Consider the following 24,068-nt stretch of genomic DNA (forward strand, 5'->3'; position numbering starts at 1 on the left):
TTATCAAAACCTTGATTAACCTCCAAAGACGAAAGGATTTCATATCGTTTTCTTTTGATACTTAAATATTTATTTTATTAAAGGTTTTTTTTGGCAAGAAAAAAAATTTCTTTGATTATTTCCATCCAGTTTTCTACTGAAGGTGGGTCAGTTTGTAACCACTTACGACTAATTGCTTTTTTGCTGCTACAGTTAATATTTTCCTGGAGGTATCTGTCACTTCCTGTTATTTCTTCTGGTAGATCGCCCAAAATAATGTGACTTACACGTGAACAGGATCTGCTGCCCACGAATATGCTGCATAATTCTCCGAATGTTTTCCCAAAATATTTGTATCTTGGGGCAGCTCCAAAAATTGTGGTGGTTTGTTCTTTCTCCCATCTCTCGTTAATATAGGTTTTGGTAGTTCCCCTTCCCTTTGTAATTCCCTGGTAAAGTTTTGAGATTACTGATGTGGAGTTAACAGTGTATGCCCGTACTATTAATTGTATTATATTCCTATGTTCTATAATTAACAAATTGTTCTAATTTCTTTAAAAAAAAAAAATACTGCCGTAGCTGTAAATATCTGAAGAAATTATGCTTTTCCAAATTGTATTTTTCCTTTAATGTCTGAAAGTTTTGTAATGTGTTTTTCTCCATTATTGTGCAGAAAGCAGTAATACCTTAGTTTGTCCAATACTTGAATCTGGAATCTAAACAATTTGGTTTAAATTCTGTATCATATGCAAGCCATCTGAGTTTTTTGAACTGGGTCCACAAATTGAATTGCTTTATAACATCAAACCAGGTGTGCAGGGTAAATGAGACAATGGGGTTCAGATGGTCATGAAAAGTTAACATTAATTTGTGGTCTGCAATCATTGCTCGTACTGGGATACCTTCGCATTCACTTTCCATCTCCTTCCATTTAGCCTGGTAACTACTTTCACACCAAAGAACTATTATTTTTAAGTGGGCGAACTGGAAATGTATCTCTAAGTCTTTGGGAGAGACATACAACCTCCCTCCTTACTGATGGTTAACGTCCTATATTTAATCCTTGGTTTCCTTCCGTTCCAAATAAATCTGGAGATCTGTCTGTCCCATTCCTGGAATTGTCTGGCTGGGATTTTAACTGGTGGTGACATAAATAAATACAGCAGTCTGGGTAAGATGGACATCTTTATGATATCATTTCTCGCACTTAAATTCAATAGGGATGTTGACCAATTACTTAGATCCTCTCTAATTTTCTTGTTCACAGTTTCATGTTGTTTTTTTTTATACAGGTTTCAGTGAGTTAGCCAAACTCCAAGGAATTTGATTACATTTTGAGACGAGTTAATTGGAATCCTTTGCTTTATTTATAACAGGTGATGGATTGTAGTTGAATGGTAATATTTACGTTTTTTGCATATTTAGCAATCCTGAATATGTACCAAATATGTCCAGGAGATCTATGAGGTTACGAAGGCAGGCATGTGGAACACATCATCAGCGTATAACCCTATTTTATATTCCTCATTATTTATCAGAATTCCTTTTATATCACATTCTTCTCTTATTACTTGTGCCAAGGGTTCTATGTAGAGTGCAAAAAGGGTTGGAGAGAGGTGGCACCCCTGACGAGGGGATCGTTCCAATTTTATACAGTCAGTAAGACGTCCATTTATCTTGATTCTTGCTGTCGTGGCAGAATAAAAAGCTTTAATACTGTTAATTAACTTTTCAGCAAAACCAAATCGTTCTAAAGCCAAAACCAAATATTCCCAGCTCACGCAATCAAAAGCTTTTTCAGCATTAGTCTTTGTTTTCCCGATATTTTCTATTATGTGAAGAGAACGTCTAATATTATCTTGTGCTTGGCATCCCTGGACAAAACCGGTTTGATTGCTATCAACTAAGTCAGGAATAAAGGAGTCAAATCTCCTGGACATGATGGACGCGTACAGTTTATAGTCCTGATTTAAAATCGAAATCCGTCTATATGAGCTATATAGCATTTAATCTTGCCCTCTCTTACCCCCAATTTGTTTTCAATCTTGCTTTGTACAAGAATATATTGGCCTTCACTATCCCTGATCTCCCTAACTAAATCAAAATTAATAGAATTATGTAATAATATAGCAACTCATCTTTTTCCGGTTTCATTTTGGGATAGATGCGTGTCCTGTAGAAATATAATTTGGTGGTTTTCCCTTCTCATTTTTGACATTACCTCTCTTAACCGGATTGTTTTAGCCATTCACGTTCCAGGATGCTACTTTAAAGTTACTGTACCCCATAACAACAGTTCAATCTGTATGTGTCGGCAAAATAAACACACGTGTTGTAACGATAACAAATAACAGAAACATTAATAACTAATCGTGAGGTTAAAAAATGTCCCCCTGGGGATTAATAAAGTAACTACCTAATCTAACCTAACCTAATATAAAGTTAACTTGCACTGTCCTGTTATCTTCACAAACCTATTCTGCTAGTGGAGAATTAGTCCTACTTCAAGTAGGGGATCCCTCTCTGTAAAAAACAAAGTCTCTTTTTCCTCTCGAAAAGCGAGGAATCAAAAAATCAAGAAGCTCGGTTAAAAAAAAAAAGCAGGGCGAGCGGGGATCAGAAATTGTCAATATATACAGATTATTATTATCAATGTTGAACATGTTAACAGCTGGAAAGTATTTTCTTTTTCTGTTGTCTTGCTGCTCACGACTGATTGTTTCTATTTCAGGATGTGACCCATATCTGCTACCATATAAACTGTGAAGTGAAAACAAAAATAACAATAATAATAATAAGCAGAGCAGCTGCAACAAAAAAAAAAATCTGTTTCCTTACTCTTTGTGCTTCTCCCACTTGTTTCAAACCTCTCAGTCACACTGCATGTTCATTCTGGTTTTGAATTGAGGCGTCCTAACTAAAATTAAATGTGCTATTTTGCCCTGCTCTTCACATTCCTGTGCATCATTGTTTTCAGAAGCTGACTCAGTCAAGCTGTCAAGGGAGCCAGAATGGTGAAAGATGCAAGAGGGCCAATGTATCCAGGCTTTAAAAAAAACATTCAGATGTAAAGTAAAAACATCAGATCTATTCAGCACGAGCGTGAATGGAATAGTTAACAGTTTCAGCTTCTCAGTTGTGAGGATTTACTCCTTTTGTCTATTTTAACATCGTGTATAATTTCATATCTTTTGGGGGGTTTTTTTGGTCAAATAAATCAAACAATATGATGACATCACAGGATTGGGAGATTGCAATATGTAATTCTCGCATTTCCTGACCAAATAAACCTAAATCAATTGAATAATCAAGAAAACACTCTGCAGATCATCTGGTAGTGGAAATGACTATTGAAAATAATTGTGAGTTGCAGCACGAGAAAGTCGAGCTACAGACTATTAAATTCCAGAAAGAACTCTTCCTCTGTATTTTACAGTGAATTCACATGAAAGAAATGCATTTCTAAACACTGAACTGGGGAAATTAGTGTCACGTGCCTGACTCTGGAGTTGGGTCAAGTACCGCACCGTGGTGAATTATTCTGTGTGTTAGTTCAGGCGATGGCTTATTTACTTTGGTGACACAGATTCTCCCAGCTGGTGAAGGGATGCAGTCATTAGAGGGAGGCGAGTATGCCCCACAAATTCAAACTGCGGTCGATGGTGTTCAGCAGGGGAGACAAGCAGGAGCGCACATATCCACAAATGCACAGCAGCGCATTATCACCATACTGAATCATTAAATATCAAAAAGAAAAGGTTTGGGAAGGTGGGGGGCTCCAGTGAGAGCAAAGCCAACTTCTTTACTGGATCCTTGTCAACTACATCAAAGTAGCTTCCGAGAGTCGTTCACTTGAAAGTTCGTGGTTAGCACCGGCTTTGCGCCGCGTGATGGAAAACACTCTTGAGTTTTCTTTTGGTGGACTTTATATTTCAGCCAGCTGCAGCTAGCTTCTCTCTTTAACATCCATCCAGCTTCCTCAGCACAGAGCCCTAATGAACCGAGACTCCCTGTACAGTATGTCCTTTTTTTCTCTTTGAATTTATACCATCCAGCCAGGTAGCTGCCTGCAGCATTTATCAAAGAGGACCGAGGCACCATCGCTTATAGGCAGGAATTATTTCCCTCAAGTGAAGTGTCTTCAGGTTCAAATGAGTGTGCAATCTGTTCATTTAAGTTATAGTGTAGAAAACCGGGTTTATTAATGCAGAGTTTGGTAGAGTAAATTAAAATCTATGTAAGACCTGAATCAGTCAAATTGGCGAACTACAGTGTAAACATATGACCAATTTTAGGCTCTCAGATCCATTATTCAGTGGGAGAAAAACATACTGTATAAGGAGCTTACTCTAGAGACGGAAGAAAAACTACAAAAAGAAAAAAAATAACGAAGATGCGAGTGGCGCTCTCTTTATCAGTCAGATAACGTGCTTTTCTTCCATAAGCTGTGTTTTCACTGAGGAATTTCTCTGCCTCTGATGCAAATATCATCTGGCTGGTAAATTGGGCATGGTGGTATAATACCAAACTACTTGAAGCCGTCAGTGCAGCTCCTCGGGACATAGTTTAATGACTGCCTCTTGTTGATGTAGACGCCACGTGGGTTTACTCTGCAAGTACTGTGTTTTCTAATACATAGATCTGATTGTATTCCCTCCCTCTCGTATAAATCCCCACGTATTATTTCTTTTTTTCCATCTGTGTATGAGTCTCGAGAGGCTGCAAATTAGTGAATCCAAAAATGTGAAGTGGGAAGTTGCGTTTTTGGATACATTGGAGTTACATCCAAATACTTGATGAGGGAATGCAGAAAGAAAAACAAAAAAAAAGAAATTGCAAATGATCATAATATTTACAAATATCCCAGAGAAAAGGCACAGAGTAAGATGGCAAGACAACAAATCCAGAGAAGAAGAAAAACATTCCTCTGCCATCTCGAAATAGAGGTGACCTTCCCTTCCTCGGTGCGGGCGGAATTAACTTTCCCCATCATTATCCCCTCTCTGATGTAAACGCCATACATGCCACGGCACAACCCTGGACTGCACTCTCATGTTTATTAATTTCCTTCAGCGGGAGATGCGCTAAATCATTGACCCTCTTTTAGTGCCTTGTGCTCCAACTGAGCATGGGAACGAGGAGGGCATATTGATTTTGCCCCCTTGTAATCAGCAGCCAGGCCCTTATTTGGGATGAGGAAATGGTAAATCTCATAAAGTGAGCCCCTGTCAGGGCCTGTCCACATCCTAATCTTCGCTAGTTGATGGCTCTCTAATCTTTTCACCATCTACAAGTCATTAGAGGCTAACGAGGTGAATGTACAGTATTAGACATCGCATTCATTCTCAGGAACTCCATGAAAGAAAAGTTTGATCTCCATTTGGACATGACGCTCTAGCAGTTTTATTTTGAAGAGAGAAGGACAGTTGCACCTGATGAAAATATGACTCATCCTTCTCTTAATAAGAGACACCTTGGCAACAGAACAAAGGGACTGTGAGAACGGACCGTTGCAATGACTCTTTTCATTTTGATTTCTAGGTCAAAAGCAGACCTCTTTCCCTGTCTTTTCTTTTTTGTTTGTACTTCATTGATCAATTACCTTGAATTTCAACCTGAATGTGAATTTTCAAAAGCAAAAATCACTCCCTTGTTATTTTGCAACCCAATTTCTCCTTTTACGATGCTGTTTCCTGTCCGAGTCATGCTGGTTGCATTCAAAGGAACAAACAGTCACCTTGGGAAAGCCTCATTATGAACTTGCAGGACTCTGAGGTTTTGCTGACTTAAGTGTGACTTCAACCTTCCACCCACCTGTTCCACGGCAAGATGGAAATTGATTTGCCTTCGGTGTGAGATGCGAGTTTTAGACCTGGCATCATGTATTGGGCATTGTAAAGGCTGTAATGCAGCAGACTGATTAGTGATCACGCCAATAGATGGATGGATGGATAGATAGCTTGGGGAGTGAGCATCCATTATAAAAGCCCTCAGGATTAAAGTTGCTTAACAGCCTCTTAGTGGAATTGAAGAGATCAACAACCGTGGCGGATGCTCCCCTAATTAGCCAAACTATCTACGTCCCTGACAAATTTTTAGTTTTACTAGAAGATACAATATAATCCGGTTAGCAAATGAACAAAATCCAATCTTGTTTTAAATAGTGATGAGTGTGCCAGGCTCCCGTGAGTGTTGGCTCTCTTAGTCTCGCAAATAAATTGAGGTGCTCTCAATAATCTAGTTATAAATTCCCCCTTGGAGCACTTGTCATATTATCTGACATGACAAATAGAGCCAAGCTCAGGCATTGTGCTCCCACCCTCCTGCTCTCCCACTGTTTTTGCTCCCTGTAGGCTTATTTAACCACCCTCAGCCCCCCGCCTCCCACACCCGTTCCATCTTCTGTCTTACGGCTCTCCCTTCCCTCGCTCTCCTGAGGGATGCTCGGAGGTAGCGCTGCTGAATGTTAAAGTGGGAACAGAGATGCACCCCAGGTGTTTTCATTCAGCCTTTCATGTTTGATTGGCCGCGATGAGACAGGTGAATCTGGCCTCAGTTGATGGCCCATTGTTTACTGAGAAATGGCAGTTGAACAAGAAAAAGTGTTTGTTTGCTGCTAGAAAGGATCCGGTACATTTAGTGTCGGTAACAGAGGAGCCAGCTATCATATATGCAAGCATACGTTTGATTTTGTGTCATGAGTGACTAAAGGACAGAAAACAAGAACATTGACTGACGCTGGCTGCTTTGACTTCCAGCACTCGCTCGCTCTTGATGAAGTGGTGAATTGTTTGTATACAACACTGATGTGTGTCACAGTATGAGTATCGTGCTTTGTTTGCCCTCTGGCCTCTGGGTAACGCAGCCATGTGTGTTCCAGCTCCCAAGTGATTAGACTGAGTGCTGGTGTGAGTTGTTGACTGCCAAGCTCTGACTCATGGCATGATCACTATAACAGCTGACATTATACTGTCACTTTGTAAGCATTAAAGGTCAGCAGTGGTGATGTGACCGAGAAATAAAAAGCTTAGGAGCTTGGGTTAGACCTGTCATAATTATTGCATAATCCCCTGATTTTAATTATTTGAGTTGACAGCAATCATATTTCATAATAGTTAAAATTGTTTCCATTAATTTATGTAAAAACAGACAGATGAAACTAACAGCATTTGCCCTATTTCCATCACTATTTACACATTTTAAGGTCTGGCGCCAATTTTTATGACATCATGTTGTTGCGCGCTCTTCTTCTGCCACGGTTTAAAGGCACATGAATGAAAAAGGAGCTGAACCAACTGTTAATTGCGAGGCGCTTAACTTCTAATATTCGACCGACCGCATTTTGATGAGCATCTATTGAGATCAGCTGTCTGCTGTTGGCCCATTTTGGCTACAAACAAATAGAGATGGATGGCTGGATAACTTGGAGGAAGTCATATCTACCAAATGCTCACTTCTTACTTCTTCACTTGCATTCCAGCTGAGCAAGAATAAGAACCTTCACCATCTGCAGCGCAGTCACTGTTACGCATTAAAAAAAAAAAAAAAAAAATACGTATCGACTGTCACCACTTGTTTCTTCAATTAAACAGTTTAATAATCAGTTTTGGCACAGAAAGTGCAAGCAGTGTACTTGCCAAGTAATATGCCTTGACTGTTAGTGATGGTGATTAGCATGATATCTGCAGACAACTGCTACTAATGTTAGCTACCTGTTAGGTAGCCACGGCTTAAACAAAGTGGAATCGCCACACGGTTTAGCTGAGTCATGGCTTCACTTCTCATCACCTTAGATGATGAGTCATCAACTGCAGCAGGTGTTCATGATCTGGTCACCGTTTACAGGACCGTCATGACTCAAACTGCTAATTTAGCCGTCTCATATCTATGCCACTTTTTGATTTTAAGTAACCTTCTAGTGCACATCATAAAAACTATCCAAGCTACAAAACCAAAAACTCAAATCAATATAATTAATTTCATGAACATATTCCATGATATAAAATTGGTTGAGAATTTTGTTCTGATGTAGACACAGCGTAGGACAACTTTAAATCTGTATTTAACAAGTTATGGCTGCAGTTTTTCCACCATCTTTCCAAAAAAAAACTCTGTCGATGAAACTTCACAGAAGTTAAAGTGCGTAGGAAAAACATGCCAAGCCTGCGAACTCTTTGCGATTTAAAAAAAAAACTTCAGTCAGTACCAATGCCTTTAAATCTGAGAAAAACCAAGAGCGCTCCCGCTGTGCGACTTGAAGCAAAGTCACACTCTATGCTGAATTTTGAGCGACTCAAGTCTTATTTTAGAGCAGTGCAAAATTAATGACACTTGTTCAGCAACCATAATGAAAATGATTCACTGATACCAGACTTTCTCGCAGAACATATTACATCATTTCGACAGACTTTGAAAAAAAGCAATACGGCACATCTAGCAAGAGAAACAATACAGCAAATGTTACGATTATCACGTAATTCCTGCGAGTTATTTGCATTTGTGTCAGACAGAAGTAATGATAAGACAGACAAAGACATTATGGCTGAGCAGGAATAATGACCCTGGACTTTGAAAACATAGCCTCAGCATTTTCACATATTATCATATACAGTATACGGAAGATGACTGACTGATGAAAACCTTATTGTCTATTTGAGGGGTTTACAGTAGACTGAATAAATGCATGCATATCAAGGGAGTTGGAGGGCATTTATTGGTATGTATGAAATGATGCACACTGAGGCCCTGAGAGCAGACTCAGTCACTGCTGATATTAGCGGTGAGATCCCCAAGCTGTGTGACTCTGGGACTGCCCTGATGAATTGGCTTTATGAAAATGCCACCAAGTGACATATTTAAACCATTCTGCTTGATAACGGTGTCCCTCTGGGCTCTTGTGTTAAAAGGCAGCCTGCTGCCCCTCTGGTACTCATCTTAGTAACACAAGGACATGGAGAGGGAAAGGCAGAGAGAAGGAGAGAAATTGTAAGAGATAAAGTCAGAGTGAATCAAGCTGAGATAGAACAAGTGGAGGCTGGCTCAGAATAGGTGAAAGGAAAAGACAGGAGCTGGAAGGGACCTCTCGATGGGGTTAATGGGTTAGTGTAAGTGATAATCACATCCAGAGGGGTGCCAGTGTCACTGTGTAAGGCAGCAGAAAAGAGAGCCAATCAAAGAGCGACTATTATTGCCCTCTGACCCAGCTCTCTTCACATTTGACATGTCAATCAGGACCTGAGAGAAGAAGAGGCTCTTGACTCTGATCTGAACACGCTGCGGTTTCCATGGTTTCCATTGATTTAAAAAAAAAAAAAAAAAAAAAACAGACAAATGTTGTCTCCATTGAGTCTAAGGGTCTGATGCTAAAATTCCATCTGGCATCAATCTCCAACTTCAATGCAGTGCTAATTGCGCTGACCTTAACAACGCTGCTTGGTCTCTATGTCCATTTCGTTCTAGTCTTGTTTTTTAGACTGAAAAGCATTGGGCTGCCTGAGCACTACCAGCTGCATATCATCATTAGATACCCACCACTGCATGAATTTCAAGCATATCATAAATATCAGCACCACTTGAGATGCAGCTTGGCCACCGCCTCCTGTAACTCGCTCTCGTGTGAGCAAACATTTGCCCGTGTCTTTGAATTTGATCTGCATCACAATGAAATCCCTCTGATGACTGCTCACTTAGCAGCGACCTCTCTTTTCCTGTGTTGTCGCCAGTTGACCGCTTGGCTTCATTGTTGGCGCTCAGGTTAAAGTGCAGCAGTGAGTGATGGTTAAGAAAATAACAATCTCCCAAGGAAGAAATCTTCAGTTGAAGGCTTGAATTGATTCTATATTTCAGCTATTGCACACAACATCCAACTGCATTGTGTTGTAGCTTCGTCACAGCTGTCAGAGACGAGCAGCTACCATTCTAGCCAGTGTGTGTGTGTGTGTGTGTGTGTGTGTGTGTGTGTGTGTGTGTGTGTGTGCGTGTGTCCACGGTTCCGTCTCACACATCATGCTGTTTCACCCGCTTCACTCTTTTATTTGTTGGAGCAGCTCACATGTTTGGAGCGTGAAAAAAAACCTCCTAGATATGTAAATGAATGACTGTATATTTTGTCACCGATAGAAACAAGCTTTGTGGTGGTAGCAGTAGAAATAAACTTATCGAACATGAAAAGGAAACATAATAAAAGATATAAACAATAAAAACAAACAAAAAAGGAACATCGTTAACATGAGAAAACAACAATCAAATCAAAAGAATATAAACCTAAAGGTTTAATAAGAATTTCAACAACTTTTCTAGTCCTTCCTTTTATACTAATCATAGATAACAGAATAAAGTTTGCTTTTACAAGCCTCTGTATCTTGTTTGTCGTTGAAGTGGGGAAGTAAAAGCAGTTGTTTGATTCCAGACATGCTTTTTTACAAAGTGTCTTTTTCTTCTTTTTTTTTTAAATTTTTTTTACACGTATTAATTCAGAAACCTCTGACTTGTGTTACAGCCGATTCGTCCACTTTTTACGGTTACCGATATTGATGGGTGTGGAGGTGTACTGATATTCAAGGCAGGCTGAAATTTCCTGATGCTGAAACAACTTTCAAATACAAATGTCTATGTGAGAGTGAGATTGGTCTCCAGCCGCAGACGTCTGCATGCTGAATGTACAACCACAACCCACAGTAGATAGAAAAGCAGCAGTTCTTGGTTTTGAATGATTTTTCTCTAAATCAAGTTTATCAGCCACCACATTGGACCGTCAGTGAACCTGCCAGACAAAGTCAGGTTTAAAGGAGCTGGCCTGGTGCCGTTATGTTTCTGAGTACGCAGGGAGGTTTAAAGTAAACACGGTTATATTTCAAACGTATCATTGAGTGCTTTCACCTGATATCTGTATCATAACCGACCTATTTAAAATGTTCTATCCACGGTGTCAAAAAAACTAAGCTTGAAATGACTTCAGTGACACTAAACATTTATGTAAGACGAGAGCTGCAGAGCCAACATACACAAACAGACCTGGGATATTTGTGCCGCATAATCTGCAAACAGTGGAATGGAAAAAGGTTTGATCATTGACGTCATTTACACAAAAAGGTTATGCATCATGCTGGTTCATATTTTATTCACTTGGTTAAAATTGTCCTTTGCCGCTAGTCATTTTTTAACTTGTCACTCATCCAACTGTTCAAATTCTTTTAGATTAAGTTTTTCCTCCTTTGACAGGAGACACCAACACGTTTTTAACTTTTTTTTGGTGTCACTATATAGAGAGATATTTCCATTAGCCTATAGATATGTCGTGAAGTAGCTTGACTGGCAGCACCAAGAGCTGGCCTCCTGAGACAAGTATGTTAAAACCCCCTATTCCCCAAAAGCACGACTCCACTATATTGTCTTCCATTGTGAGGCAAACTGTATCTGATTATCACAGAAATGTTTTTCTCAACAGGCGATAGTGGTCATGAAGTTGCTCGTCACCTCTGGACTTCTTTAAAATGAGACTTGTGCTGTTTAGCCACAACAACTCACTTACAAAAAATAGGTCACTGGTCTCTCCGTGTTGTTTCCTCCCAGCAGGAGAGCGTCTGTGTTTCAGATAGCAGGGGCCTCTGTTGAAAGGTGAAGACGGAATATTGTGTTTCGGAGAACAGCTTCATTGCCATTGGCCTTCCGCCTCATTCAACCACAACATCTTCTGGGAATGGACGAGCTCAGTTCTTGTTTACTCACTCGTTTTTTCCTGCGCAGGTTGGATCCATTGAATCCCACAATAAGTTAAGAATACGAATCCCAGACTATTGATTGAACACGGCCTCGGAGCAAGTAATATTATTGCCTCGGTGTGTCAGCTCTATTTTGTGATATCTTTATTTTGTCATCTTGACTTCCCTCTCCTCGCTTCAGATCCGAACTCAAGTCCGATTTTTTTGAGCTATACATAAATTATCTGAAAGCATGAAGCATCCATTCAGTCCGTGTGTGTAAAGGAAAAAGAAAGTAGATACTTTCACGTCCGGTTTTTTTTCTGCTTCTGTTTTTCCTCAGTGTGTTTGTTGGCGTGTGTGTATACGTGTCCCATGTGTGTACGTGTGCGACTGCGTGCATGCTCTGAGTAATGGGCTTTGTGCATCCTCTCTTGCTGACGGCCAGGATGTATCCATGGCAACGCAGGTCGATCCTAGCTGTAAATGGAGCTGGTGAGAGGGACTTGAAAGGGAGCGTTAAACCTCTCGTCTCATCTGCCCTGCGCTCTTCTCACTCTGACCATGGTGAAATGCATGGCCTTGCTGAAATCCCGGCCCCAAGGGTGGAAACTGTAGCTCCTACTGTGGACACTCAACATCACAACACTGCCACCTTTTGACCTGATGCAAAAGTGTATGAAAATGTTTGTTTATGTTTTGTATTCCTAGTTTTCTCTGAGCTTTGAGTTTAACCGTGGAAACAAACATACCTTCCCAGAAAGCTGAAAGGTCCAATACAGACTTTCTTAAGATAATGTTTTAACAGTTAAGTGTATTTTTTTGGAAAGTTAAGGTCTCTGTCATGCCTTCTGTCTTTTCTACTTTCTAAGTTTCCTTTTCTTTAGTGTTTCCTGTTTTATCTCGTAATTCTCACACGTTTCGTCGTTTACTTCACTTTCTATCCTTGTGTGATTATTTTCTCTACCCTGACTAGTTTCAGCTGTCCCTCATTGTGCTCCTGTTCTATGCTGTGTTCAGATTGTCCACTTTTCCACTATGTATTCAGTCTGTCTGTTTCCCTTTGTGTCCATTTTTTTTTTATGTCTGTCCCTTGTTTTTATTCCCGCATCTGTGTTCCATGCCTGTTTGTGGTCTCTGTTCTGGAGGAAGATATTAGTTAATCGAATTTTGCTCTAGTTTATGTTTCTTCTTCCAGTTTTGTTCCTTGGCCTTCTTGGATATTACCCCAACCAGCTCTCTGTGTTGTCGTAGCCAGTTTGTATGACGGTGCTCAATCCTGTTTTGATTCTGGCTTTTTCAGTTAAGTTATTGGATGCTTGTGCCTTTTGCCCCCTGTGTTGTGTATTTGTGTGCACTCTCTTGTGAAATATAACAGGAACAACATGCAACACAAGTCAGATTTTGAATCAGGGACCTATTATTGGTCAGCAGCTAACCAAGGGATCCTTAATGTCACTATCAAGACATAAGTGTTGTAGCTGTTTAATTCTTTCAGGGTAATTTTACAAGGGTGACTTCACATTTCTGGTTCAAAAGGTGGACCATTTGCTGTTGTTTTAAAAGCCTAGAGCTATCTTCAGTGAGTTCAAAAAATCAATAGCTGTTTAACTGTTTGTAATTTATGGCTTGTTCTCCCTTTTCTCTTCAGCTCAACTGTTCTACAGTCCAGCTGCTCCATCAATTTATATTTTGGTGATGCTCTCCAGTTGTTAAAGTTGCAACATCATAAGGCTGAAACCATATGATTCTCCTCAGCTCATGAGACAGTATTTATACAAAATAGATAGTAAAAACAAAAGAGAGCACTTTTGTCTTCACATTTGGCATCTTCACTCTCACAAAATGTTCCCTGTCACATCCTTTGATACTTTGTGGCAATTTCAGCCCTGAGAAAAGGCTACAGGATTGTATGTGCTGCTGTTGCCCCCTTGTGGATATCAACAAGCATGCTGAGGAGGAGTGAACATGAATTTGAAAGCAAAGAGTAACGACCAAGAGATGAAAGGACATAAAAGGAAAGACAAATGGGGAAAAGTGGCGCAAGATAACCATGTTTTTTGGATTTATTTGTTTCCAGAAGACCATAGCGGCCAAAACAAACAGATTTATTGCAACCCCATGTGCATCAATATATCCACACTGACGTGGTAATTAGGAAATTCTAGCACAAAGGACATGGACCTAATCAACTTGTTTTATTCAGAGGGTCATTGCACTGCTTTGAACCGTTTAATTTTCTCCACAGCAGTTTCACAACTTACCATCTTGTGCCAAATCTAAGATGTTAGCATGTGTGAATATTCATGCAGCAGCACCTCTCTGAAAGTCTCAGGACTGCAGCTGAGGGAGCTCCGTGACCTTCTTGTTAGGTCAGAATGGATGCCAGAGGCTATCTTGTGATCACTAATAAATATTCAAGAACGGCAGGCCATCAGGCACTGCTGTTAAGCAAGCTTCCAGATTGATGCATGATTACGGCCAGGCCACAGCTCCTTCATCAGCAGTTTTTTTTCTGTGTGATAGTTCATCACAAAACACAGCTAAACACATATTAACCAAGTCTGCTGCCTTTCTCACCGTCTCATTTGATATTTCTTGATGAAAACACACAGGCACAGGTTGTTATGGTTTAAAAGCTCAACGCAATGGATCGGTGTGGGTAATGTGTTTTCCATGGGTTTTACAGGTTTAATGTGGCTGCTCCTCCGAGGTATCGTGTGGTATCATTAGCTGGAGGTTTTTATTGTAAAGAGAGCTGTCAGCCCTCTAAAGACAGCTAACGTTTCATTTTCTGGCACCATCATGTTTCGGAAAATAATCTCTGCTGTCTAATGGAGGTGGATCGATGCAGATGGATTAGTCTCATACATTTCCTTTTCATATCACAACCAACACCACCTCTGGGAATCTGCATTTATCTCCACATTCAATAATGAGAGCCTCCACTGAAGAGCGTTTTTTTTTTTTTATTTCCTCCACTACCTGTACATATTTGCTTTCAGTTAATCTGCTTTCCAAAGAACTGCTCGCAGCAATGTGGGGGTTTGTAATTTGAGGAAGATCTGTTGATAATGTGAGCCATTAGATTGAAATAACAATGAGCAAATGGAAGTCTTGATTAAATTCCTTGACTCCTCTCCTCTGTATTTTCGCTGTAATAACTCATTTCGGCATCACACATGAACTAAATGCTTCCTCTCTCAGGAAATTCCTAAAGGATCTTATTTGCCGTTGTTCCTTGTGATCTTTGATCTCTCTTTGGTTTAAAACTCATCTTGCAGTGAAACCTCTGCTTGTAAGATTGCATTGTACATTCCAGTGTGTGAATCCTCGCTCTCCTTGAGCCATTTCAGTAACACCTAGGTATTATTTTGCATTTGATTACACAACTGTGCTGAGATCATTTTATTTTAAGGGGAGAAGTGAGGTCAATCTGAACAGTGAAATCAGCAGAAATTTACCAGAAATTTTTGCAACTGTACATCAGCTCTTACATTTTCTCTCTAACACTGCGTCAAGCCTAGTTTGTTTTTTTTCCTGTAAATGGTGAAACTCTGCCTCAGCACGGTGACCTGTAGCTGGGCCCTGCGGGAGTATTCTATGTCCTATACTCTTCATGGCCTCACCTTCTTTCCCCCTCCCACTCGTTCTCTTCTTATTCTTCTTCTTCTTCTTCTTCTTCTTCTTCTTGTTCTCTCTTTCGAAATTGCTCCAAGGGATGGATCTGCCCCCAAGACACAAGGACAAAACCCAGGCAATGCATCTCACTTCATCTTAGAGTAGATGTGAATTGCTGGTGTGTGGTTTGCGTTTCAGCCTGTGCTCTTTGCTTCAGAAGATGTTTTGACTTTGTGTGGGACGATATGTGTTTGATTAGCTCTGTATTTCGATTGACGCTTCACTTCAAGGGCCAGCTTTAGATGTTTCTTTTTGTCTGACTGAACTCTGGGAATATTTTGGCTGATCTGATGCCCGATTGGAACAAGCTTACAACCACCTCTCTTCTTGAATGATACCGTCGCTTCAGGATTTTGGACTCCTTGTGGACTGGACATCTGGCTTTAAATTGCTGTCTTATTTATACGCGTTATTCATTTATTCCTGTCACCATGCCGGTCCGGATCATGTGCACCATCTCCTTTTCTCCCGATGACGAACCCGGCAGAGGGTACGGTAAAGACGGTTTTGATGACCACTATAAGCGTGTTAAGAAGAATTATGATGACGGCGACTCTCAAGACTACCTGGATGGGTGTAGTCAGGTGGATGATTACACTGACGAAGAGGACAACGTCACCGAGGTGGACGACCTGGCCGCTTTCTGTAGTGGTTGCTCGCTCCATGGAGCCAACCACGTGTTCGTAGAGGACAAGAAGTTTGGTATTCGGCAGGGTATATGGGCGGTGGTCTTCACCATGGCCTTGTCCGCTTTCTTGTACCAGATAGCTGGCAGGGTGATGTACTTTCTGCAATATGATTACATCACCATGCTGGATGAAAGAGTCGCCAACAATATGACCTTTCCTGCTGTTACCATCTGTAACTACAACTTTGTCCGGAAGTCTCAAATGAGCTACAGCGACCTGATTTTCATGGGCCCTCTACTGGGCTTCGAAGAAGGAATGGCACCGGGGTTTCCACTTGCTCCCGAGCCGGACCGCCCGCCAGGCTCCCGCTTCAGCCTGGACGAGTTCTACAGCCGCACTCGACACCGCATAGAGGACATAATGCTGGACTGTAGCTTCAGAGGTTTAGAGTGTGGTCCTGAGAACTTTTATGAGGTAAGTTTTCCCCACAGCGAGACATATTTTTTTAAATAATTTCAAATGTTTAATATTTTTGACAAGCAAGCAAGATTGTATTTCACATATTCAGGAGGAGTTATATATACATTTAGTAGATTTTAGTTTAATTGACTGGTAATATTGTATATGGGGATCTTGAATTGAAATATGGCCCCAAAAATGTAGACTGAAAGGCGGCTGGATTTCATCATTTGGTGTTCATTGTTATAAAATAAGACCTTCAGACAACCCCATAGCTGAAAACTCCAATGCCAGGACAGCGGTTGTCATTGAGGAGAATGTAGTGTAAAATTAATAAGAGAGAAGAAAGTGTTTATTTATTTATTGCTGTGAGGTAATTTAATTATTGCTGTAAATACAAATGTTTTTTCAGTCAACATTGCTGCTCAAACGGAAGTCCATTGTAAATAATTTTTTTAAAAAAAGAGCAGACATAAGCAGTTCACATTACTTTAAGTAGCATACTTGGCATACAGCTGTTGTTACTGAATTAAACAGACACTAAGGGCATCTTTGTGTTGCCGAGAGGAGACGTCAGGGCAGCCTCTTGCTAGTCTCACATTCCCTAATTGTTTGGTATTTCTAGTTTTGTGTCTGCTGCCCTTTGTCTTCCCTTGAGTGTGCACATCAGATAGCATACGAATTGAATACTGAACTGCCAAGTCGTGTTGACAAAAGCCAGCTATCGGTCTATTGATTTTTTTCTGACCTTTGCATAGTTATGGATAGATATGTCTGGACTGCTAATGGATGTACTTGAGTTACATGAGACGCAATTACATCAGCGTGTAAATACATGTACTTGACACACTTTTCCCATTTTAAATGACCTGATAACAACATGATGCATTTGTTAATGTGCAGTTTGTTTCATTTGTTGACATATTAGCAGAAGAAAAATGAAAATGGCAGTAGCGTAAGTTGTATTTATAATACTAGCTACTGGTGCCTAAATAATTACCTGTTTAATCTTTATTAACAAATTGATCTTTAAAAAAAATCACTGGATATTGCTTGTTAAATGTCAGAACATTTGAATTGTTGACAAGGAGGATTTTTATTATTAATATTGAAAATGATCATTATTTACAGATGTAGGATTTAATCAATTAGATCATCAGTCTTTCACAGTACTTTAACTGTATTTATGTAAAATGTCACAGACTAATTAATTTACCTGATACAGGGAAGAGTCAAAAGAGAGAAGCAGAGTGACTTCACATAAACTAATTTTTAAAACCTGTCTGAACAGTTGATTTTTAATTTAGGGTTTAACATCATCAACACTGAAAGCAGCTCTGGCGTTATGAGGTTAGAGAGTTATACAGGGCTGCATCCTGTCAATCAGAGCTCACAATCCATTGTGAAATGAGGTTCTTGGATGATGAGCATGTGAAGGTGAAGGGGGATATAATAATAAGGAGAGCTGTGAACATGTTTTATTACACCACGGCAAATAATTAAAGTCTGAGTTTTTTAGTCCAGTGTGTGCAGTCAAGATGAAATGAATGGTCTTTCAGTGAAAGCGAATCATTTGCACAATGCAGAACCGTCACCGCAAGGGAAATCAATGTGCTTGTTGACACCAACAGACATTATGACTTAGTACAAGCGTAAAAACAGAGAGCAGTATAGTGGTTTGACAGCAGAATATACTGTGGATCTTACTCAACATATCTTTATTTAAAATTCAGTATCATAAATAGAAAAAAATTGCTTATACAGCCAAAGTCCTTGAGCCAGCTGTCAATCTCTGTTAATATGCTTTTAAAGAAAAAACAGTACTCTAACTTCAGTTCAGTCTGCCATTTTATTAGCATGAGAGGAAGGTTTTATTCAATGACGGATTTTACTGCCATATATAGTGAAGGTATACACTCTCTCAAGTAATCCCCTCCATTTGTATCCAAAATATGAATTAACTCACCCAGGAGAAGTGCAAAGGTACAGCAGATTATCACGTCAGGTTCACCTCCACCAAACATCAGTCAACACTCTTTCAGCCATGTACATGTACTGAACAATTTGGACATTTACACAGTATCCAAAAAGGTTTGGGACCAATGCAAAAACATAATGCAAATGTACTTCCTTGGAAAAGCAAGTTTCCTAAACTTTAGTAAAGCAACACTTTGAGAGACCTGCTGACTAGAATGTAAACACGGGTACCAGTAACTAGATCACTACAGTCTCAGAGACCTGACATCATCAGAATGATATGTGAATTGTTTTCAGAGTTTTATCACCACTATTTAGATTTTTTTTTTTGATGCATTCCAAATGTAAACAAAAAAAAAGTACCCCTCTTCGCACATGTCATTTCCTCAACTTACCAGATGGTTATGTAAGTCACCTTCTCTGGGGATCCGAAGGTTCATTGTTTGAATTCCCCTGCTAGACGAGTCCAACTTGTTAACAATTTTGCTCAGACACAGATATAGCTTGCAGCTATATTTTGTGTTGTTTTTGAGTGAAATGGTTTGTGCACAGCAGCAGGTTTCCCATATAGTTGTTGCTGCTGGAAGCTTAAAGACCTGGTTTACACAGGTGACAAGTAATCATTTCTCTGTCAGGTTTAATAGTACTAATTATAGCCATTGCCAGTCTAGCTTGAACCCTTCTGCATTACAGCATCCCACTAATATAATCATTGACTGTTCCTTCAGCTTTTATACCTCCAAGCAGCAATTATAAACCAATGCTTTTTTTTTTTGCTGTTTCTAAAGCAGATGCTTTGAAAATTTAATATGTTCAGTGTTGCTTTGACCGTGTTCAAAAACAGGTTTTATAACGTGTTATTTTAGGAAAATATCCTCCGTAAGACATGAACTACTGCTAAAAAAAACAGCTTTTTTAGGAAGCCCATATCTATATACTGTGTGTGGGTGGGTGTGTGCGTGTGCGTATAACCGTTTTAACAATGATTATATAATAGCATGTTACAATATTTTACGTGAAGGGAGCGTAGTTTGCATCATTTTTGCTCATCAATTCAGAAGGGCATCTTTTGCAATTCATCTGCACAGTGTGATAGACACAGATGAGATAAGTTGGGGAAAACTGTCGCGTTTCAGGTTTGCAAATCCCACATCCAAAACAAAGAGACTGGCATAATCGATAACACATTTGCTATGCCCTTGGTTCTGTCTAGAGCAGGCTCACTCACTAAACAACATGCACAAATACATTTCTGTTTTCCTTTTCTTCTGAGCAGCAAATCAATAGAGTGTATTTATTTTGTGTAATGTGGCAATTGGCAGCGCCAGTGGTCCCTGAACCGCTGCTACTGCCTGTTTATTATATCAGCTAAAGAGCCACTAATGGCCCCACTGACTCCACTGCTGGTGTATTGAGAAGGGGAGGTGAACTGATTGATTGCTTTCTGTCTCCCTCAGTCTCTGGGGCTTTCTGTCCATTCCCAGTCTCTGTCTGTCCACCATCGCTCTGCTGTTTGTGCATGTGTAGGCTTCAGCATGTTTGTGTGTGTGTGTGTTTGCTGCAGTGAGCTCCAGCTAAGGGCTCGGTCAATAGTGAAGCTCTGCTAGTGCCCTGCAAAGAGACCGTTCAGGTTACAGCATTTCTGACCCGGAGCAGAATGTGAGCCCCCCTCAGAGCACTGATCTAAATCCCTGCTTCCTGCTCCACCCCCTTCCCATTAGATACAGCTTGACTTTCTCCCAAGCTCAGCATTGTCAACAGAATAAGCCAGTGGCTCTGGTTACGCCCTTCTTCTGTCTCCTCAAGAGCATCAGTCTGTGTAGCCCGAGCTCAATCTCTCACAGACAGACACATAGGCAGAAAAATTGTGAGGAAATATTTTTAGAGAAAGGAAATGCCAGAACTGGCCTTGCCATCTGGCTCTGAGCTGTAAATACTTGTTATGGTTCAGCACCTCTTTTAATCAGCCATGAGGAAAAGATTGTATCAGTGAAAGTAGGATGTAATTATCTTCAAGCATGTCATAGTAAATTAGACCTTAGTATGTAAATTATCTTCATAAAAAAAAAGAAGAGTGCTGTCGATTTTAATGTGTGTTCCTCCAACAAAGACTTACTGCCAAAACCGAATGTGTGCTGGATACGATTTGTTCTTGTGGAGCAACAGTTACTCTACACATGGACCAATTAGGCAAATGAACCTGTCACTTCTTCAAATGGAAATAGATTTTTGTGGGTCTATTCTATAATGTGTGGCAATTTCTCCTTCATTTATTTGATATGGCGTTGTTTTGAGTTTGAGCTATGTCCAATTATTGCTGTTTCATTAGTTTGTTTGAAAGAGAGATCCATCAAGAGATACGAGCACAACAACACAGAGGTACTGCTGAACTACACGTATCTGATTAGAGCAATAAGCAAGGCCTCATCAGTGTGTGCAGCGTGTTCAAGTGTTGGTTTAATTGTTTCTCTCTCTCTCTCTGCTGCGCAATAGTGAGCAATTGTGTGAGCAAATTAAACCAACAATAATGGATTTCAAACTTGAGGTAATGGAAGTAGTTTGACTAAGCACAAAAATAGGCCCAGTCTGAAAGTGGTCATCACAGTTTGTAAAGCTGCTGAAATGCATCCTCCCTTCAATGAGGCGACAGCACAGGGCCATTAAATATTTATACAAACACTCAAAATTCAGTTGGCTGTCTGTGATTGTCTCTTCTTCTCTGCCACTATTGTCTGAATTCACATCAGGAGTTCACAGTTGCCTTCTTTAATGCACATCTATAGTTTATAACAACGACATAACTTTAAAGTAGTTATAATTTTGCATCATCTTACAATACAACACAATATCAAATGCATCACAGAAGGCTTCTCTTCTCATTTATACTGCCTCATTATTTAAACTGGCACCTCTTGATACCCATCATATTTCTACTTTGTTTTCAAGGCCTACCAGCAATACATTTTTCTTGTCAGCATGAACAGTATTAATTCCCCTTTTGCTGGCAAGCACTCATGTCAAACAGTGATCACAAGGGGGCAGTGTTACACAATTATTGCACAACCTAAAAGAGGCTTTCATGGAGTTCTTGGCTCCCAGATGCTGCATTCTTATTTTTTTTCTTTTTGTTTACAACAAATCTCTTAGAAATATGGTTAATCCCATCTTTAAAAACCCTCTAATTCCCACGGCGGGACAACATCAGAGCCTCTGAGCTGCGGTGACCACTATCCATTTAAAGCTTCATGTAGACGCAGAGCAGCTGCCAGTGGAAACAAAGTGGTTACATTTTATTTTTTGAACGAACCGTTTTCCCGAGGGATTAAACTGTGTTTCTGTGTTGTGGGGATTAGAAAATAAATATTACAAATCAAACATGAGCTGAGAGTGTGAGCGGCCTTGGCAGGAACTCGCAGTGTCTCTCTCTCTCTCTCTCTCCCTCCCTCCCTCCCTCTCACCCCCTCTCTCTCTCTCCCTCTCTGTCTCTCTCTCTGTCTCTCTCTCTCTCTCTCTCTCTCTTCTGTACAGGGAGGACCACAGTCCACAGTCCAGCAGGAGAAACGCTATGGCGCTCTGCCACGATGTCCTATCTCTCTCTCTCTCTCCGAGTGATGGATCAGTGTTTTCAAATGCCCCCATTTTAATTAAATCTCTCATCAGTCTTCTTTGCGGGCTGGTGAGAAGAGGTGCAGCAGCCCTCGCTCCCGGGAAAGATGAGTCCGATTGGATATAAAGTTGGGGTCAGTTAAATTGGACAATTACATCACGGCCTCTCTTCAATATCAGCCAACACTTCATAACACAAATGCTAATTAATCGCTAAAGTAGCATAAGTGAAAGGATAGAACTTTTCACTTTACTCCCAGACTAAGACAGATGAGGCCTAATGATGTTCAAATGAGAGAAACTGCAGTCCTCTCGAGGCGATTATATATGAATAAGACATATGACAAGTGTCCTATACAAGGCCAATAGCCACTTATGAGTAGCTAATTAGGCTGATGAGAGGGCCTTAATGGCCTTTTACAGGATTGTTCCCTGTACTTTGTGCCGGAGCCGAAATAAAACATTTGGCTTCAAATGACAGAATGGATGTCAGAGGTGGTGTTCTTTTAAGAGCACTGGACTCTGCCTCAGTGTTTTCTCTCATTCGCTGACACTCCCTGTGTCTGTGTCTTTCTTCTGGTGTTAGCTCTCTCTCTGTGTGTGTGTGTGTGTGTGTGTGTGCGCACGTCTCGTGCGTGTGTGCAGTCGGTAAGGATACCTAAAGGATGAAATGTGTTTCCGGCCGAGCTGATATTCGGTGCCTCTTCTTCTCCAGGTTTTCATAGATGACTGCGTCTAACCTCACCCTAGACTTGTGTGTTTGGATATGTACATGTACGTATGTGTGTGTGTGTGTGTGTGTGTGTGTGTGTGTGTGTGTGTGTGTGTGTGTGTGCACAAGACAAAGCAACACAAGAGGAGAGATAAAAACATAGTATCAGGTTTTGTCTATGTACTTTATATGTTAAATTCCTCTGAATTCTTTTTCCATCACGCCTTTCAGTAGTTGACTCTCTCTGTAACACCGTGACATCCATTTAATGACAGTTTTACATTGATTGGTGATTATATGGATCAGAGGCCATGCTGAACTTGAAGCTACAGAAATTTATTTGTGGTCACAACAGGACCACAAAACTCATAAACATCTTGACAGACTGCAGGTCTTAAACATATTAGGCGCTTTCGGACTAAAGAGATTAATATTTCCAAGAACCGTTGGAGGAAGAAAATGTCATTTTGAGGGACTTTTGGATTCTACTCTCGGGTAAGAACTCTAGCAGAGGAACTATAGGGACGTCAGGGTTCGTTAATTGGTCATACACATTAGCCAATTCAGCACTGGCAACCATTTAATAAATAGCTGTTGGTCAACGTTAGCCGTTAACAACAGCTTTTAACATTAGTCTTAAAAACGGAACATTTTGTTGATTGTTGATTTTGTTGTTTGTCACACAGCAGTGGCGTTGCTACACCAACTGCTGGCCACTTTAATGTCACTTCAGAGTTCCTCTTGGTGGTGCGAAAAAGAAAGAGAAAGAGCCCTCAATACCTATTATCAACCCCGAAAATGATGTAAAAGATTTGAGTTTCTTCTTAAAACAATACTCATGCCTATAAATGTATCCGAATATTACGTCTGTCTCAAGGTAACACTTGGACAACTAGAAATGTATTTTTAGGAGTTATGGTCCCTGTAATCACTTCACCTTTCAAATGACATCTGTGAGGGGAAAAAAAATCACAGTCCTCATTCAGTCTAAGCTCAATCAAAGCTAAAAGGTACAGTATGTTCATTGTACCTGCTGTGTGTGTGCGGTGTTATGAAGAGCTTGTAACAGGCAACACAAATCTGACCAAGAAGAAGGAACTTTATCTTTTACATTGTAGTCCCACTTTGAATGGATAACCGATAACATTGTCAGTGTACAAGTCATGTCACTAGAAAGGACTTAAACAAATTCCCCCTTTAGGCGGAATTAAAAGAGTGAGACGGGGTTCAAGAGGCTGTACTGTGTCCCAACGAAACATCACAGGTTTCATCCCTTTACTACAATAACAGTGTCCTCAGTAAACCTTGTTATTTGAGAATCTGAAC

The 24,068-nt window shown here is 40.3% G+C and overlaps 1 protein-coding gene across 2 annotated transcripts in view; it reads left to right on the forward strand.

Moving 5' to 3' along the window:
* asic1b (acid-sensing (proton-gated) ion channel 1b) overlaps positions 1 to 24,068 on the forward strand; it is a 148,392-nt gene that overhangs the window by 85,090 nt on the left and 39,234 nt on the right. The window contains exon 1 of one of the 2 annotated variants that reach the window (XM_069147924.1): positions 15,791 to 16,462. The exons of the other annotated variant lie outside the window; for it this stretch is intronic. Within the exon in view, the coding sequence (XP_069004025.1) occupies positions 15,791 to 16,462 (672 nt within the window). Of the gene's footprint in view, positions 1 to 15,790; positions 16,463 to 24,068 lie in introns of those variants that run through there. 2 annotated transcript variants of the gene reach the window in all.

Source organism: Embiotoca jacksoni, unplaced genomic scaffold (genome assembly GCF_022577435.1).
Source record: "Embiotoca jacksoni isolate LCO1_2020_lvr unplaced genomic scaffold, fEmbJac1.0.p SCAF_1, whole genome shotgun sequence".
NCBI classification, from domain to species: Eukaryota; Metazoa; Chordata; class Actinopteri; family Embiotocidae; genus Embiotoca; species Embiotoca jacksoni.